This window comes from Callospermophilus lateralis, chromosome 2 (genome assembly GCF_048772815.1).
Source record: "Callospermophilus lateralis isolate mCalLat2 chromosome 2, mCalLat2.hap1, whole genome shotgun sequence".
Lineage (NCBI taxonomy): Eukaryota > Metazoa > Chordata > Mammalia > Rodentia > Sciuridae > Callospermophilus > Callospermophilus lateralis.
Genome location: NC_135306.1, coordinates 4,151,491 through 4,170,119, shown reverse-complemented (window position 1 = coordinate 4,170,119; position 18,629 = coordinate 4,151,491). Strand labels below are relative to the sequence as shown.

The following is an 18,629-nucleotide window of genomic DNA, read 5'->3' as shown; positions in this document are numbered from 1 at the left end:
CCTGATGCTAGGGAGAGTGACACAGCTGGTGGCTCTGAGCCCTGTCCAGTTTCAATCACTTCACCTCTCTAACACTCTGCCATTCCCTGGACATTAGCGCTTGCCCAAACCTCAGGCTCCACCCTGCATCTCAATCTTCTATTTTCTGCCCTCATGGTAGGGAGAGGGGTCACAGGCTGTACCACAAGCCCACGGAGCAACCCACGTGGTGTCTGCTGCTCAGCTGCAGATAGGCGTCCACACATGTGCTGGCAGAGCCTGGATCATGTCGCCAGCCGCGGCCCCAATGTGAGGCCCAGCACTCCCACACCAGGGCCACGTGGCTGGACGCCCTGTGCTCTGCCCTGGAGGCCCCTGCCTTGCTGCCACGCCATTCAGACTTCCTGTTCTGGTCCTCTGCAGTCCCAAGTGCACTTGTGTTGGGGGAACACACAGCCCAGGGCCTCAGCAGAGCAGTGGGTCAATAAAACCGCACTCCTCTGAGGATGCCGGTGACATCTATGAACCTGTGAGTGCCACACCAGTGACAAGGAAACCCTGTGCCCCCACGTCAGCGTGGTAAGAGTGATGTGACTGATGCCAGACCAATGACACCACAAGGAGAAACAAAGCACACAGCTGTGGGTTCCGGGGGCCAGCACCGGCTCCCGTGCTCAGCTGACATTTCCACTGTGAAATATGACTTGCTCTGTGGCCCGGAAGCATAAATCTGTGAACAACATGAAAAAAAATAAAAGAGAGCCTCAAAACACACCAAGAAAACTCAAACTGTGGCCCCACAGTCGTGTGCTCCATTGTCTCCTTATCGTGGAATACTGAGTCCCCGCTGCAAATGAGATCTAAAAGAAACCACCCCTGAACACAAAGCACAGTTTCGCATTTCATGCACAGCAAAGGGAACACCCCCAGCTGCCACGAGACTTGGGGGGCTGGGGAGACCCTGCTCCCGGCCTCATCAGAGACTCCCCTGACTGGGGAGTTGGGAGACCAGCTCCGTCCGGCAGGAGGAGGAGCAGGGAGCGGCGTCCTGACCCTCAGGCATTTCCAGAAGGGCTGGTTTTTCTTTTCAGCAACAGACATCTTCCTCCCAGTGAGTGGGTGGGTGTCCTGTGTGGTGGCCCCTGACTAGAGGATGGGTATGACTTGCCATCAGCCCTCTGTTCTATCTTGTCCCCAACGTGGCCTCAGCACTCGTCTGTACCGTTAACAGGCCGCAGGCCCCAGGTCATGGTTTTGGATGCACTGAGTGGAGGTCCCTTCTGAGGCTCCACCAGCCCACGCCCAGGCTCTGGGTTCTGCCCCTTTGCCTGCAATGGAAGAGTAGGAGACGGCAGAAGAGGCGCTGCAGATGACAGGAACTCATCCACCAAATGCAGACACTGATAGTGACCTCATGGGCTTCCAACCAGCAGGTCCGGCTTTCGTCAGTCCAGTGGGTGACTCTGCTTGGGTGGCGGCTCTGTGCGTCGTGGCCAAGGAAGAAGAAAGGGAAGGGGCCTCAAGGAGACCCAGGAGAGGTGGAGCACCAGGGTCCCGGGGACTTGCCCGGTGACTGCCTGAGCCTGGGATGGGTGAGCCAACATGCCTGCCGCAGCTTCTTGCATTGTGCTCGTCCCCAGCTGCAGGGGGAGAGGCTCAAGGGAAAGAAGCCCTCCAGCTGTGGGAGGTCGCAGGCCTGCCTTGAGTGAGGTTCTGGAAAGGGGCTGTGAGGCTTGCTGGCGGCCACCAGCTGAGCATGAGCAAGCGGTGGCCTTCCACTCCTTTGTCACCCCAGCTGCCCAGCGTAGGACAAGGGTCTTAACTCTGTCCAAGTGGACAGTGCTGAGCACTGAGCTTGTGTTTTCTCATTTATGAGAAGCGAGTCTTGAGGGTCACGCTCCACAGCACCCAGGGTCCACACCTTGTCTGTGAGCCTCCGGGCACTCCACACAGAGGAGCCCCGAGGTCTGAGCAGCTCCTGCCACTTCCTGTGCTCGTTCCCCTGACTGCTGTCGGCCAGCCCAGCTGAGAGGAGCTCAGGCCGCTGGGCGGTCGTGAGCGGAGTGTGGATCCCGGAAAGCCACTCTTTTCAAGTGTGGAGCAACACGACCCCACCTCCTGACCAGCCAGTGCCACCGGGCACAGCCTTGCCTATGTCCCTGTGCTGGGACAGAAGGAACGGCCGCCGCCAGGGAAAACATTCTCCCTTTTCTCTGAGACACATAATTTTCAGACTGTGACTTTCCAATTCAGTCTGGTTCTGGTGACAGAGAAATGCTTGTGTCAAAGGGCCTCACATAGCTCGCAGGGGACAATGGAGCCCCGCCTGGCAGCCAGTGAGCTGAGAAGACAGCCTTGGCATGGTGGCTGCTAAAACGACCTGGGGTCCTGGCCCTCTGGCCTCTGAACTCAGCCACATCCCCTCCTCCACCCAGGACTTTCCCGTTTCATAAAAGGTCTTATGTAGGACGATTTCTAAACACGCTTTTCAAAGAAATATCGATAAGATAAACTGCAGTCCATGCACAAGGCAGGATCACTTTAATTTAATGTTTTAAAAGTAAGCATCCTGGTGGTCGATCCTTGTCACAGTCAATTAAAGGAACAAAGGGAAAGAAAACAGGACGACCTTCAGCAGAGGGCACCAACGTAGAGCCCAGTGCGGGGCAGCCCCGGGCACCAACAGGAAGAGAACAGAAGGCTCTGCACATGCCACAGGCTCCCATTGCTCCAGGCCCAGGCCCCACGGGGCAGCCCTCGCTTAGGGTCCAGCAGTTGAACTTGATCAAGGGATAGGATACAAAAACCAAGTGCGAGACTCAGAAACAACTTGAAGATGGAAAGCAGGAAGTCACTTGAGCGTCTCCACGATTCACGGGAAACCCCAACAGGGGAGGCCAAAGCCATCTCCCCAAAGCCTCCTGGAGACAAATGTGCGTCTCCCATCGAAAGCCTCACTGAGTGCTTTGGGTCTGACTGCATCGTTTGCTGGATTTTAAACACCGTCCTCTCCCTGGACCAACAGCAAATTGGACAGGATTTCATTGCCATGGTGATGCAGAGCTGGGAAGTCATCCAAATGCATTCATTCATTCATTCCATAAATATTTACCAAGCATGGAGCCCATGCCAGGCCGTGGGACAGGCTGGGGACCTGCCACTGGCCGCTCAGAGCACTCACTCCCGACTCCCAGTGTGATGGTGCTGAGGAGGCTGCAGAATACCCGGGCGAGTGACAGGAGTGGCCGCGTCTGGAGTGGGCGAGGGCAGGTGAGGCTGGAGGCTGAAGGATCGAGAAGCAGCTGTCCACCTGGGCGGGGCCGCTGGGGCAGCAAGATCTGCAGGCCAGGATCTGAGCCCCGGCTGTGGTGCAGGTGTGGCCAGCTCCGTCCTCCTCTGGAGGCCTGGTGGAGGAAGAATCTTCTTCCCGGTCCCTTAGGCTGTGACATAATCCAGCTGCTTGCTGCTGGATGACCCCAAACCCTGGCTTCTTGCTGCCCGAGGCTGCCCACAGTTCCCAGAGGCCCTGAGCAGGGCTTCTCCAACAGGGCAGCTGGCTTCGTTGTGCCAGCAGAAGACCCTCTCTCTGGTCTGCTAAGACACTATTGGATGGTGTAACCATGTCCCGTGGTCCTGTCCCATGCCAGGGGAGGGGGTTGCACAAGGTGTGGACGCTGGGAGGTGGGAAATGGACAGGAGTCCCCTTGGGGCCTGCTACAGTGTACCAAGGCCCTGAGCAGGGCAGGCCGGCTGAGCTGGAGGGCTGAAGGAGGTGGGTGGGTGGGGGGTGAGGCTGAGCCAAAGGCAGGCCAAGGCCTCGCAGCGCTAGGGATGCCCACAAGAGGGACAGGAGCAGTGGAAGGCCCAGTCACACCACTTAGTAAAGGACAACTGCTTGTCCACACAGGACAATTTCCCAAGGATGTGCTTCCCAGAGAGCACTAACAGCAGCCACCTTCAGGGAAGGAAACTGGTGGCTGATGGCAGCAGCCAGGGGCTCTGGACCTTAAAGGAATTTGCACCCACATGGACAGATACATTGTGGCCAAGAAATAAAATCGTCCCTATTTTTAAAGTGATCTCTCAGGGACAACAGAGAAAGGACTGGGAAGAACCCAGGACAGAGGCAGGAGGCAGATCAGGAACCAAGTAAAGCAAAGAGATTCTTTAGTATTTCAAATAAAACAGCACAAACAATGACCGTGGTCAAGGCAAAGGTGAGGATCCCTTTGGAACTGACCTGCCCCCACATTTCCAAACTCACTGCCTATGTCTCAGCTCAGCTTTGTCCAAAAACTGTGCCCTGCAGACCTGGACACATTCTGACCTCAAGAACTGGACTGTCCGGAGGAGTAGCTCATGGGTCTCCAACAGAGTCACTGCCTTCTGATGGTTCTAATACAAACTACTCATTTTTATTTTTTACTCATTTGATGGTCACTTAAAAAAAATCTTCAAAGAGATTGCATTAGACCAAAAAGAAAAAGAAATGAAAACCCAGCGTTGAACCAGAGTCCTGGTGGGCAGCGGTCGCATCTTTCTCTCCTGAACACGATTCCCTGTCTTCTTCTGTGCTCTAAATTACCAATTCTGGTCCCTGTGAAGCTAAATAATATTAATTACCATATAAATGAATATGCATATGTGTCATTTTCTCCCTAAAAGCAAGAAAGCCTGTTTGTTTTGGATGAGGGTTTGTTTTGCTTTTGAACAACCAAAGCACATAATTAGAAGCCTCACCTCTCACTCCTGTCTCCACTGGGAAGAGATGAAAAAGGTTCTGGGTGCCCCATGAAGGTTAGAAGAAATTTTATAACAAATCGAAGGAGATATTTCTTTACTCTGCAGGTAACAATGGCTTGGACATGATCAGAATCACAGGCCTGGGAGGGACTTCTGTGCGCAAGCCCGACCCACTGTTCTGCAGATGGGGGAAGGGGCTCAGGGAGCGCAGCTTCCCGGAGGAGCGCCAAGATCAGGCCCTGGCAGCAGGAACACCACTGTATTTGCACCTTGGTTCTGGGACTCCCTCTGCCGTGGTGGCCTCTGCACCTGCGAGATGGGGAGCCGCAGTGTGGCCTCGGCAGGGTTGCTGGAAGGTGGGTGGAGACCTGACCATGCAAGCTACACTCTGATCCCTGTACAGCCACGGTCTTTCTGCACAGGGTCAGGTGCGCCTGCCATGGGACCTGGCAGTAGGGCCAGACCAGGCCTCCCGACAGCCCCACCGCCACCTCAATGCTGGTTGTGACAGTGAACATTACACATTAATGCCATCGACAATAAGTTATAAGACGGGTGGTCGTACACGGTATAAGTAATAATACAAATCAGAGCATCATTATACTAACAGTAGATGCTACTACCATCATTTGGTGATAGTAGTGGCCATTGGCAAGGACTTGGGATGTGGACTCCCGTTGCTAGCTTCTGTGGCACCAGGGCAGAGAGTCGAAGCACCCTCAATTGTGGGGTCCCTGGAGAGGAGCAGCTGGGTCATCGCAGTTCCCACTGGGATCCCTGCGTCACTGGAGGTCTGGGCTTCAAGGGAATCTGATCCCAGCAGCAGCTCAGGAGGCTGAGGCAGGAGGATCATGAGTTCAAGGTCAACCTCGGCAACATAATGAGGCCCTAAGCAACTTAGCAAGACCCTATCTGTAAATAAAATATAAAAAAGGGTTGGTGAGGGCTGGGGTTTTGGCTCCGTGGGAGAGTGCTTGCCTAGCATGTGCGAGCATTGAGCAATTCTCAGCACTGCACATAAATAAATAAAAATAAAAGTCCATTGAAAACCCAAAAAAATATTTTTTAAAAAAAGGGCTGGGGATGTGGCTCAGTGTTTAAGCACCCCTGGGTCCATTCCCAGTACCCAAACAAAAGACACTCTGAAAAGGGAAAGGGGTCTTCTACAATAGGCATGGGGAAGTCCCACTGTCCTTGCTAAGCTGGAGACAGACTGTAGCACCAGCTCCACTGGGACTCCTGCTTGGCAGAGCTGGTGACGGTGGTTGGTGAGTGGCTCAGGACAAGTGCTGTCTCTGGGGCCAGGAACGGCAGGATCACTCCCTGCCCGTGTGTCCAGAACCAGCATCAATCAAGCTGATAGTCCTGGTCCCGAAGCTCTGGGCACAATGAATCGGAAATTCTGCCTGGTGTGCACGACTGGTCTGCTGTGCTCTTATCATCTGGTTTTCTGGGTGCTTGGGACTAAACTCGGGGCCTGGTGCCTGCTAGGTACTGCTCTAACACCAAGCTAGGGCCCCACCCCACTGTGCTTTAAACACAGTCCCCGGCTTAAGGAGGGATTCCAGTCCCAGGCGGCTCACTTTTGTGTCAGCGGAGCAACCCTGGTGGCCGTCTGGCTAGAGGCGATGAAGAGGGGAAAGCTCCGCGCTGAGGCAGGAGGGCAGGGTGGGTGGCCCCCGCGCCACCCTCCACCCGGCAAGCTCAAGGGCAGCCAGGTGAGGGCGCCAAGCGCGTCCCACTTCCGATCCCAGAGGATGCTCCTCCCCTTTATTACCCGACAGACGGGCTCTTCCCAGATGGAAGAGAGGAGGCCTTTTCAAGGGTGAAGGATGAAGGGTCAAGTTTAAAGAGTGTTCCCTGAGGCTGGCTGGCCTGAGTGGAGGTGGCTGAGCTGGTTTGGGCCCCGCCTGGGACCTCGGCCATTCTCCCAAGCTGGGATGGCCCCCCACAGTCCCAGCTCTAGAGGGGTCCTGTCTTCCACAGTGGATCCCCATCCCCACCCTTCTCACTGTCAGCCTCACTTTGGTCTTGTGACACTGCCTCCCGCTGCTGAGGAGCCAAGGTGGACCAATGCCCTGCTGGAGCGGGCGGCTGGGAGGTGGCGGGCACCAGAGTCTGGGCAGCCAGGGAACCCGGTGCCCGAGGGCTTTGCTGAACTCTGCAGAACGGAGCTGGGGCGGGAGCAGGTGGCCAGGCTGACCCTCCTCCACCGTCCTGGAGGCAGCAGGTGCTTCTTATCCAGGGCTGAAGAGAAAGCGCAGGGCTATTTTATATCATGGGGACGTACTGGCCAGCCATGGCCCCTGGCCCAGAAGACCAACGGGGGCGCCCCAGGGAACTGGAAGCTGCCGGGGAGATGCCAGGGCTGTGGGGGGAGCCACCGTGCTAGTCCATTTCTGTTCTGCTATGACAGTAGAGGGAGGGTGTCATAAAGGGAGGACCCATGTCCGACTCACAGCCTAGCACGGCCCTGCCGAGCCCCCGCAGGTCACTGCATCCCTTCCCACCGCGGGGCAACACGGCCCTGGAGAAAGGTCCATCTTGAAACCGACGGCCTGGGAGGCGGGGGCCAGGCCTGGCCCTCTCCCAACAACTAACCAGGGTCTCCGGAGAAACAGCTCGTCCCTCCCGACGGTGCCTCGAGGCACTCACGGGAGGACGCCCGCCACTTCCCGCTCAGCACCACCCCCAGATCCAGCTCCCAGCACACGGACCTGGGGGGCAAACCACCCAGAGGCAGGCCGCAGCCAAGTCAAGTGGTCGGTGAACTTCCGGCCTGGCCCTGTGCTGGCTGGCCAACCCCACCCCGAGCAGGCCTCCCCCAAAGACCCCACAGCAGCTGTGACTAGGAAGTCCCTCCTGGCCAGGGAAGGAGAAGCAGAGCCCGAGAGGCCCAAGTGACCTCAGAACCGAGAGCAGAAGGACTCTCTGGATGGCTCAGGGAGAGACCCAGGGGAGGAGGAAGTCCAGGGACCGGGCAGATCTGAGAACCGAGAGAAAGAAAAACGAAAACAAGGTGAGCTCAGGCCCCAGGGTCCTGGGGACAGCACAGCCCTCCCTGGGGCCAGGAGAGGAGCACACAGAGCCCCTGGGGTTCAGCTGACAGGGCCGCGGCCATCCTGGTCAGAACTACCACTTTCCTCCAGGTGACCTGAACATGCGTCCCAGGCCCTGTGGGACAGGGGCCTTAAGAGAGGCCCGGGCAGCAGACTGACTGGTGTTGGACGCCTGAGTGGCTTTTGAGAGAGCCAGGTCCACTGCAGCTGCTGCCCGCCCTCGGCCAGCTTACTGAAACCCCTTCCTCCTCCTTCAGCGGGTAGGGATGCCCCATCCTGCTGCCCCCCGCCCCCCGCGACATTCTTCTGTTCCCAGATTTCCAGTGAGTGGCACTGTGCAGGCTGGGACCTGCCTGCCCCTTTCTTGGTCCCAGGGCACCTTGCGGCCACTCCTCACCCAGGCCCCGGCTCTTCTGAAACAGTGCAGGGAATTATTTGAAGAAATTAAGACAACATGTAACGGCTCCCGGCTGCAGCTAGACCCTGGGTGCTGACATGTGCTGGTTGTCCTGTCCCCTCCCACCACATGCACGATTTTGCAATTGTCCCTGCTTGGACTCTCTCCCGGGACCCTCCAACTGGGCCGGGCCTTTCCTTCAGGGGCCCTGGTGGGAGCCGCCAGCCTCCAGTCCCCATGGCAAGCCACAGGGAAGGACACACCCACAGAGGGCCCCCTCCTCAGGTCTGGCCATCCCTGCCCCTGGAGATGAGCATGTCCCCTCCCTCTGTCCTGACAGCAGAGCCCCCAACGGGGGCCACACAGCAGTCTCACCTTCTTGACGCAGTCGTCGTCCGTCAGGCGCTGCTGGACCAGCTTGATGAGCAGCGGGCTGGGGACGCTCTAGAGGGAGGAAGACCGCCTGAGGGTCACGGTGAGGGAGAGCCCACGCTGGCAGCACCCGACTGCCCTCCTGCCTCAGCCGCCAGCACCGTGCCCATCCAGTGCCCGTCAGCACCCGAGGCAGCTCCGCCAGCCACCCCAGGCCCCCCAAGCCTGGCCTGCAGGGCCGCCCGCTGCCCCTCGCCCCAGGATCTCCTTGCTGCACTAACCGCGTGGCGGTATGTCAGCGTCCCCAGTACAGGGCAGAGCTCGCAAGGAGAGGGCAGCTCTCACTGCTTGGTGCCCTCACAGGGTGCGCAGGAAGGGGCCCAGGCAGTGAGAAGAGCGCGTGTCTCTTCCCAGCTGCACATTTGGTGACTACTGGTGGCAACGGCACACTGGCCATGGGTGGTGTCACATCACAGAGTGGTCAGGTGCTGTGGAGAGGGGCTTCCCCAGAGAGTGGCAGCTAGGTACCAGCCAACCGACCACCATCCCAGGGCCCAGCTGACAGATGAGAGCACGAAGCTTCAAATCCCTCGTCCGTGCTGCGAGCAGGGACGGCTTGGTTGCCCAATGACCCTGTTCAAGCCGCACTGTCCTTATCCCTTTTTTAGAGAGGAGGGAGCTGGGCTGGGGTGGGAGTCAAGGCCTGTCCCCAGGGTGACACAGTCAAGCGGGCAGAACAGGGCTGGAAGCCAAGACGTCTAGCCAGTGCCGTCTTTGAAGCGCGGCGCCCTCTGCCCGTCCACTCAGCCTGGCAGGACAAACAGGGCAGCGGGACGGGCCAGGGCAGGAAGGCGGAGCCGGCCTCCCTGGGCGGTATCTCTCTGCACTCCCTCTTCAGCACAGCCCAGGTCTGGGTTCACAGCCACGTCGGAGCTGAACTCACAAAGCCTTGGACGCCCACAGCCCACGCCCTGCCCACCCCTCCCCAGAGTCCCCTCTGCCCAAGGTCCCTGAGAGCTGGAGCATCTCCCAGGCCCCACACAGGAGCCTCCAGGCCAGCCCAGCCCACACCCCCAGCTACATGGGGCCACCCTGTCCCCAGGGGCTGCCGAGGCCCACGGGGGCGCCTGGCTGAGGTGCAGGCAGAGCTGCCTCGTGCCCTCTCCACCAACCGGTGACGGTGCTCGGCTCGCAGTTGTCCCCAGGCTCTGGCCGCCCGGCAGCACTGACATGATGTGGGAGGAGAGGCCGGGCCTTTGACTTGAGAAGCCATGTGTAAGGGGTCACAGTGACCAGGTCCTGTCCCCAGGTGCGGTGAAGAGCACCTCAGGGGACACAGCTGGCATGTCCCAGGGCTCCTCGAGCAGGCTGTGACACAGAAAAGGTGCCGCTAAGGCACGCGCCCATGGCGGCCTCTGTGCGTGCTTTGTGCGGCGGGGAGCAGGCCTCCCGCCTGAGGCACACCTGGCCCCGCCCCAGCGAGGGGACAGGCCGGGCTGGGCTCACGCTGGCACAGATGAAGGCGAGCCCTGGACAGCGGGGGCACCTGCCTGCGCACAGCAGGGGAGGCGGGCGGGGGCTGCCCACTCCTGGGGCAGTTCCCGACAAGAGCAGGCTGGACGGGGACATCTGAGGGTGGAGCAAGGGCTGTCCTGGGGATAGGCACTCAGGGGAACTGGCCTCAGGGCTGGACAGGAGGGTTGAAGGGTCCAGTGCAAGACTCCACTAGGAGGCGGCTGCCAGGGGGAGCAGAAAGGGCAGAGCAGGGAAGGACAGCCCCAGAGAGGCCCCAAGGGGCTCTGCACAGGTGTGGGCCCAGATGCTGCCCACAGATGACCCTGGACAAGGGGCTTGAGTGCTCTAGGCCCCAGCTTCTTCATCCGCAAAGGAGATGAGGAGAATGTGCTTCAAAGGGCAGCCGTGGGGATTAAATGAGGTAATACGCAGGACGAGGTCAGGGTGGACCGGTGGCCATCATCACCTCACATACCCCGGATGCCTGCAGGACTAGATGAGGAAGCGGCTCTGCTCAGGGGAGCCACTGTCTAATCCTTGTCACCTCTCCCTGTAGTGAACACCAGGAGCCAAAAATGTCCTCCCATTCCCAACCACATCTCTAATTAAGGACAGGGGAAGTAAAAAGGCATTCTACACACTAAGGCCCACTGGTCACTGGTGGGCACCGGGGGTTCCTGGTGCAGCCTCTGTTACAGAGGACAGAGATTCATCTTCAGCATTAGGGCTCATTCCCCGACCTCTGCCCTGGGCAAGCTCCTCCCTCTCAGCTACATAATGGCTGCTGCAGCTCCAGCCAGCTGGGTGACCCTGGACAAGCCTGGACCTCTTTAGGCCTCATCTACCTCACCAGCAGAAATCAGTAATAATGTTGTGGCTTTTGCTCTTATTTCTTCCCCATATTTCCTTTGAGGAGTCACCCTCTTGTACTCAACTTATAAGAATTAGGTGGGACCAACCTCACATTCAGATCCATCCTACCCCTAAGCATGTGATTTTCACAGAAGCTGCCTCCAATCTATTCCCAACCCATTTTCATTCCCAGGCCCAGGATATTAGTGCAGGAATTGGAGGCAGGAATCATTATTCCATCAGATCAGAAGAGAGTGTAAGAGTTGGAGCTGGAGCAGCCACTCTGCAGGCATGAGGGCTGTGAGGGAATGAAGAAAAAGAGAGAAACCGGGCAGCCCCCAGAGCAGCTTCTCCAGGGTGTGGAGTTGGGAAAAAAAAAAAGAAGAAGAGCAGACAAGAGCACGAGGGAGGGAGCACCTCGCCTGGGAATAGGGTCTGCAATGTGTTCGCCTGAAAGTCGGGGGCCACCAGGTCTCTATGAAGCGGACAGAGAAGACCACCTGAAAGCAGAGGCAGGGGACTGACATGGGTGGGGAGGAGGGGGCGGAGCGGGGGCAGCCTACAGCAGGCCCTGCTGCACCCTCCTCCGAGACCTGGGTCCCCTGACATTTCAGCCCCGGCCCCCACACTGTGCCCCGACCTCTGGTGCAAGCCAGTGGCCAGGCGCGCGGTCCGCTCTGCCATGGGGCACCAGGCCCTGCTCTCCCCACAGGCCTTCAAGCGACAGGAGGCAGTGGTGGGGGACAGCCCCTGGAGAAAGACGCAGGCCCAGGGAGGGTCGAGGGACAAGGAGGTGTCTTCTGCTGGTGTCCAGGGAAGCCCCCCAAGACTGGGGGCTGCAGGGCTCCCCCCGCCCCAGGAGAGCTGGTTCCATCCTGGGGCTGTCTTCCTCCTGACAGCACCGGCTCAGGAGGCATGTTCCAACACAGGGACAGGGACAAGGGACGCCAGTCAGGGCCCAGGAGGGTGCCGGCGGAGGACGGGGTTGAAAGGCGGCAGGTGGGCGGGGCGCGGCACCCCTGCAGGCTGCACCGCGGGGGACAGGCCGCAGCTTTGAGCAAGGCCGTCCAGGCCCCCAGTCCCTGCCACTCTGCTGTCTCCGTGCCAGCTTTGATGTGTCGCGTCAGCAGCGGGCTCTCGCTCTCCCTGAAGCCCTGCCAGCCGTCTCCTTCCTGAGCTCTGTGGCTCCCCCCCAACCCCAGGGCCTGGCTTTCAGGGGAGAAGGAGGGACAAGTGGACAGAGCCTGGTGAAGCCACCCCTGGTCACAGGAGTGCCCCTGGCCTCTGGGCTCCCTGCTGCCCACAGACCTTCTCCCGGCCACAGCGCTGGCTCTGGGGCTCCTGGGCAGAGGCGCTCCGAGAGGCACCGGGTAAGCGCTGCCCCACGGCCACTGGCTTTTCCTGGACTGGCTTCTTCACACTGTGCTGCCACAGCGGTTGCCTAACACCAGCCCTGTCCCTGGGTCACCACGGGGCGTGGCATTTGCTCAGGGGTGAAGTGGGCGAGCTGAGGTGCCGGTCTCTTCCCCGCTCCCTGCCAGGCTCCTGCGGGGAGGTACCCGAGCTCCCCGGGGAGCCTAGGAGACTTCCTCAGAGACCCCTCCTCAGGTCACCTGCTGCCACCCTCCTCCACCAGGCCTGTCTCTCTCCAGCGCCCAGTGCCTGGAGGGAGGGAGGGAGGGAGGACGGGAGAGGGGACCAGGGCCCACCTCGGCTCGGCCTCCAGGAGGGAGGAGCAGGCCTGCTGGAGACGGGTGCCAGCAGCAGGAGGACAGCACAGGACTCCGCAGCACGAGCGGAGCCGGTGGCCTGTTTCCCGGAACTGCTCAGCACTCTTGGGAGGACTGAGCCTTGTGTGTGCCCAGAGGCAGGGCGAAGGCTTTGCTTGGCACAATGGCACATGGCCCCAGGGTACCCTGCCCTCGAAGCCTGTACCCTCCTCCCCCCCAGCTGGGGCCTAGCGCTTAGTAGGTGGTCCAGCATGAGTCTAGATGTGTTAGCCAACCAGCTGCCACCGACTGACTGGCGGAGAGAAGGCCTGCGGGGCGCGGGCCCTGGCTTGTGCTTAGTGTTACGCTGCTGGCCTCCAGGGAGGCCGGCCTTGCGGGGGGCAGGAGGAGTTCATCTTCCCAGCACTGAGAGGGCACGGAGGCAGCAGTCCGGGGGCCATGTCTGGGTCAGCACCAGCGGTGAGAAAGCTCACCAGGGAGGCAGAGCCAGGACTCAGGGAACAGGGGGCTTGGCAAATGGAGCTGAGCCTTAAAAGACTCAAGGCAGCAGCCAGTTTGAAGGGGACGTTTAATGGGCGGTCTGCCTGGGCGGCCCTCCCTCCGCAGCAAGGGGGACGGGCCACGACCTTGGCTTTCATCTTCCCCCCAACAAGACGTCCCAGGAAGCACTGGATGAGGTCTGAAATGGGCTGGTAATTAGCGTAACGAAGCCCAGGAGGAATTCCTGAACTTCCTCCTCCTGGCTGAATTCTGTGAACCTCCTCAGGAATCTCAGCCTAGAGATGAGCTGCCTCCCCAACACGGAAAGCAGGCACTGGGGAGCCCCTGCCCAAACCCTACTCCTACCCCCTAGAGTAGGTGTTCCCGAATCTGTGACCACAGCTCTGTCCCCCAAGACTGTGGGGGCACTTGGGGGACCGTGACTCACTGCAGGTGACCGACCGCCCTGAGTGAGGCCTTCCTGTCCCCCATCAGGCTGCCGTCCAGGCCACCCGAGCCCGGGACCTGCCTCTCCCCCACCTGCCACAGCTGACTGCTCCTGGCACACTGCCCAGCCGGCTCGCAGAGCCCTCTCCTGAGAACGAGGCCGAAGACACAGGACCTGGGACAGAGGGGTGGTCTCGAGTGGTGAGAGCACGGGCAGGAGAGGCAGGAGGAGGAGGGGACCGCAGAGAATGGGGTGAGAGGGTGCGCCCCAAAGAGGCTGAGAGAAGCCCAGTGTGATCCCTGGCTGCTGAGCCATGTCCCCGGAGTCAGTGTCCCTTCAGGTCCACGTTCTGAGCAGCCTGGGGCATTCCTGCCACCTGCAGCCAGGGACTGGTCAGGAGAGTTGTCCTGCAAGCCACCACTCACTGGTGGCCCCCTGAGGCCTGGAAACCACTTCCAAGTTCTTCGAGGATCAGTGGCCACAGGTACTCATGGCAGGGACTTGCCATTGGATGAAGACAGACACAGGGAGACTAGAGGTCTCTCCTGCTGGGGGTCAGGCCTGGACAGAGCTGAACTGACCACAAGGCAGGAGGAACCTGTTGGACCCAGGGACGGTGGACCCAGAGCCCCACCCCCATGGTGCCCTCAACTCTCCACTTCTGTCAGACTCCTGGCAACCGTCTTCATCTGCTACTCCACCTGAAGGGCGCTGTGGACACAAGTGTCCTTTCGCGTGGCGCCTGACTGAAGTTTGCAAGTTTGGCTTGAAAGTGCCGTCGACCATCACATGTGCTCTGTCTCAGGTGTGAGGTGACAGCTGGCGGGTCTGGCTGGCACGTAGCACGCTGGCTGGTCAAGTGCTCCTGAGTTCAATTTTAAGCCACGGAAGGGCTGAGGGGTCCAGTAGTGGCCTAAGTCTGTAGGCAGACCAGGAGGCCAAGGGAAGGCCCGGAGAGCCCAGCACACACGGAGCGCCCTGAAGCCCCAGGCTGCTCCCCCCTCCCCGTGCCCCTCACAAACAGGAGAAGAGGTCTCGGGGAGACACGCCAGACGGCAGGCCCCTGCCCCCTGCTCTGACAGACTGAGTTTCTGTTTGAATTAAAGAGAAACAACTTCTCATCCCTGAGGTTCCTTTTGAGGTTCCGCAAACATGAGGCTGGCGGGGTGGTGCTTGGAAATAGCACATCTAGTCCTCACACATGCGCCCACGGTGGCCGTGAAAGGGACAGACTAAATGGGAGCTGCCCAGCCCTGAGGGTGGACACTGTGCCAGGAGAAATGCCCCTCGGGTCCAGCTCTGGGGCTTTCCATCAGCTGGAGGTGCTGACACCCTTTCAACCCACAGCCAAGCTCAGCCCTGGGTGACCCTGTGTGGGCCACCAGGTCCACCATTTGCAGGATGGAGACCACTAAACAGCAAAGGAGCCAGCCCGGCCCCTCCTCACTCCAAACGCCCCTCCCCAGCAGGCACGCTGCTCCCCACTTCCTCAGCACAGCCCAAGGGGTCTCACTTCACCCCAGCCTCCCGCCCGTCAACCCAAAGGAAACGGAGCCTCGCCAGGCAGGCAGAGGGGCGGGGGTCGGGGTGCTGGAAGGCTGTCAGTCTGCCCAGCCCCCGCAGCCAGGCCAGTCCTACCTTGAATTTCTGGTAATGCTTCCTGGCTTCCTCAGCCACAGAGGAAGATTTTCTTTCTATCAAGTTGTCGCTGGTGAGGAGATTGCTGTTCAGGTGTTTGCAGAGCCACATTGCCTGAGGGAAGGGGAGCCCAGCGAGGGCATCAAGAGTCACGCCACACCGTGCCCAGGCCCCTCTATGGTGGACCGAAAAGGCTGCCGGGGGAGGCGTCAGTATTTGTGGCTGGAGGGAGACCCCACAGGAAGGCAAACCCGCAAAGTCCCTCCCGGCCTGATTTCTGCCTGTCGGCACCTGCTCCGCCAGCCCCAGGCTCCCGGGAGGTGGGGAGGTGGGGAACCTCCCGGTGGGGGGCCTCCCTGCCCTGGGCCTCCCTGCCCTGGGCCTCCCTGCCCTGGGCCTGCCTTTCCAAGCTCTGTGGACCACAGGTTTTTAATTCAAGGAAGGGTTAGGCCAGGAAAGGTGGAGACAGAAATACGGTCACAAGCCACACTCATTACTCATTTCTTTCTTAAACTTGGGGCATCAGTGAACTAATTTTAGTTCATTGATGACTGCCGTGTGTAGTCTACCAGAGGGGACACGTTTACCGCCTAACAAGGCAGTGAAATGCTCTCAGCTGGTGGCCACTTCAGCACCTGGGCTGTGTGGACCTTAACTCTCCTGCTCCTGCTAGAGGATGCGTCAGGGACAACAGTGGGAAGAGCCCTGTGTGGGTCTCACACTGGAAACTCCAAGTCTGCGTCCCCACACAGGCCCAGGTGAGGTGGTGAGTTCACCATGAGGTGTGAGCTTCAATACCAGCTTCCAGCTTCAAACCTGCCTCTTCAGGGGACAAACTCGATGACCTCAACCTTGCAGGGACCTGACAAAGGAAGGTCTCTGTGCTCTAGGCTGCTCTGACCGGCAAGTCCCTCCTAGTGATCAGAGAAGAGCCTGAGCAAGGCAAAGACGGCCCTGACGGTAGCAGGACAAAAGCCCTTTCCCAAAGGGAGAGCCTCCCCTGAGCAGCTAGACCCTCCTTGACAACCTAGCTCAGTGAATAGGTGCCATGTCTGTCAAACGCAGACCGTCATTCAAGGTCCCTGTGTCACAATGTGCCAAGGGAGCCTTGCCAACTGGTTTTCTGAGCCCTGTCCTGGGAGATTCTGATGAGGTCCATCTGTAGAGAAGCCCAGGAACTGGCATTTTTCAAAGCACCCTGGTAATGCTGACGACCCATGGGCCTGGAAGCCCCCAGTTTCTAAAGCAAAACATCGAGAGAGGCTGGGTTCTGGGGAGCTGGCTGTGGACAGGAGTGCAGCTGGCAGCCCCACGCTGGGGAGTCCGAGACAGACAGAGGGAAGTTGACAGGTGGACAGAAGCATTAGCTACACAACTCCAAAGGCACAGCAGATGCAAGGTGCTCTGTGTAAGGAGCCAGCTCGGTTCCTTTTAGGAATAAAGATGCCAGTTAATTGGGAACAGGCTGCCCCATGAGTCTAGTTCACAAGGAGTGTGCAGAGCAGTGACTTGGTCACTGGGGAAGGCTCGCTGCTGTCCGCCAACAAGATTTTAGAAGGCAGAAAGACTCAAATTTTGACATGTTGGTGGCACTTAAAAAAAGGAGCCAGGCGTAATGGTGTATGCCTGTATAATCCTAGTGGCTTGGGAGGCTGAGGCAGGAGGATCACGAGTTCAAAGCCAGCCTCAGCAACAGTGAGGCACTAAGCAACTCAGTGAGACCCCGTCTCTAAATAAAATACAAAATAGGACTGGGATGTGGCTCAGGGGTCGAGTGCTCCTGAGTTCAATCCCCATAGCAGCTCCGGGTCAGCCTTTGCCTTGGGGGAGGAGTCACATAGGAGTGAGGAGGGCTGAGCTGTTTCCTGCATCTTTGAAGCACAGTCTCCTTAAAATGGAGAGAGACCAAAGAAAAGAGCAAAATGATATGCATGGGTAAGATCTGGGAGTCGGGCACATGAATAACTATAATCTAGTTTTGTGCTTTTCTGATTATTCAATATATTTCATAATCAAAATTTAAAGGCTGACTCTTAAGACCAAACACTCTAACTTCTTGAGATGTCTCCTAGGCTCCAGTTAAGGGTGTGCAAAGGTAGCACTCAAGGAGCTGGGGTGGTGGCTCAATGGTGGAGCGTTTGCCTCACATATATGAGGCCCTGGGTTCCATCCTCAGCACCACATAAAGATAAATAAATGAAATAAAGATATTGTGTCCACCTACAACTAACAATATTTTTAAAATAAAAAGATCCCATTCATGTAGGCATGACAAGACTCCAGAAGGTGCATCCCCAGTGTTGAAGTCTCTTGTCTCTGGGTGAAGGGGAAGGGCATTTTTGGTTTTTCTAGGTTTTCTACCAGGATCACACATGGGCTTGGTAACAAGGAAACAAGAAGGAAGAGAGGCAAAGAAGAGGAACGGCCCTGCTCTGCTGACAGCTCACTGAGGTCTGGGCTCCTTCCTGCTGGAGCACAAATGAGCCATCACGGCGCCCCAACATTTAATATGATACACTTACGATAGTTGTTTTCCCCGAGGCGGGTGGACCTAATATCACAATCTTCGGCACTGTGGAATAAAAAGACCTGAATGTCACCGCTCAGGAAGACAAGCAGCCTCCCATGCCCACAGTGTGCTGGGTGTATTTATCTCTCTCCTCCCCAAATTTCATTTCTGCCGGTGACACGGCCATTTGTAACCCGGTGGCTCGGAGACGCTCGCACCATAGAACATATTCTCTGTGTTTAGAGAGGTAAGTGATCACTGAGATGGTTTATTTTTCTATCTCCATGGGGACGTGGACATAGCAACTTGTTTGCCAAACTAATAAATATCAAGAACAATTGGGATTTCAAACACCATAAAGCATTTTAAACAGGGACTTTGTCTCAGGGACACTCTCTCAAAGTTGTATTTTATGTAAATCGACCTTCGAAGCTCTTTTTATATTTATGCCTTTTTACTTAGCAAATTGTATTCCCGTCATTTTATAGAGGAAAATAATGGAAAAAAGCCTGGGACGCCTGGGCTAGATTTATAAAACCCGAGACGGGAAAGTCTTTGTTTCAAATATGAGCATTTCTATGCAAATGGAAGGCACTGGCAGCTCATGTGTCACCACAGCCCTGCCTCTGGAATGTTCTTGGCCCTGCAGGATTCCCGAAGCGGTTCCCATACTGGGAGCATGTGCTGAAGATCATGCGCGAAGACCACCATTGGGGGGAGCAGCAGGCATGTGCGTGGGGTCAAGCTGCGGAAACAGCACGCTGTGTCTGGACAGACAAACCTGCAGTGGCCTCTTGCTGAGCGCCATCTTGGTTACGTGGCCTCCCCCCACTTGTGGGAAGGGAGTCGTCTTATCAGGCCCTGCTTGCGTGGGCACAGGTCACTGTCTGTACGGAGAGCCCATTCC

The 18,629-nt window shown here is 58.1% G+C and overlaps 1 protein-coding gene across 1 annotated transcript in view; it reads right to left on the bottom strand.

Moving 5' to 3' along the window:
* The window catches only part of Ak8 (adenylate kinase 8), a 61,604-nt gene that overhangs the window by 35,487 nt on the left and 7,488 nt on the right, over positions 1-18,629 (bottom strand). Inside the window, exons 3-5 of the mRNA XM_077108628.1 lie at positions 17,736-17,785; positions 15,214-15,327; positions 8,554-8,622 (exon numbers count right to left, since the gene is read on the bottom strand). Of these exons, the coding sequence (XP_076964743.1) occupies positions 8,554-8,622; positions 15,214-15,327; positions 17,736-17,785 (233 nt within the window). The remainder of the gene's footprint in view (positions 1-8,553; positions 8,623-15,213; positions 15,328-17,735; positions 17,786-18,629) is intronic.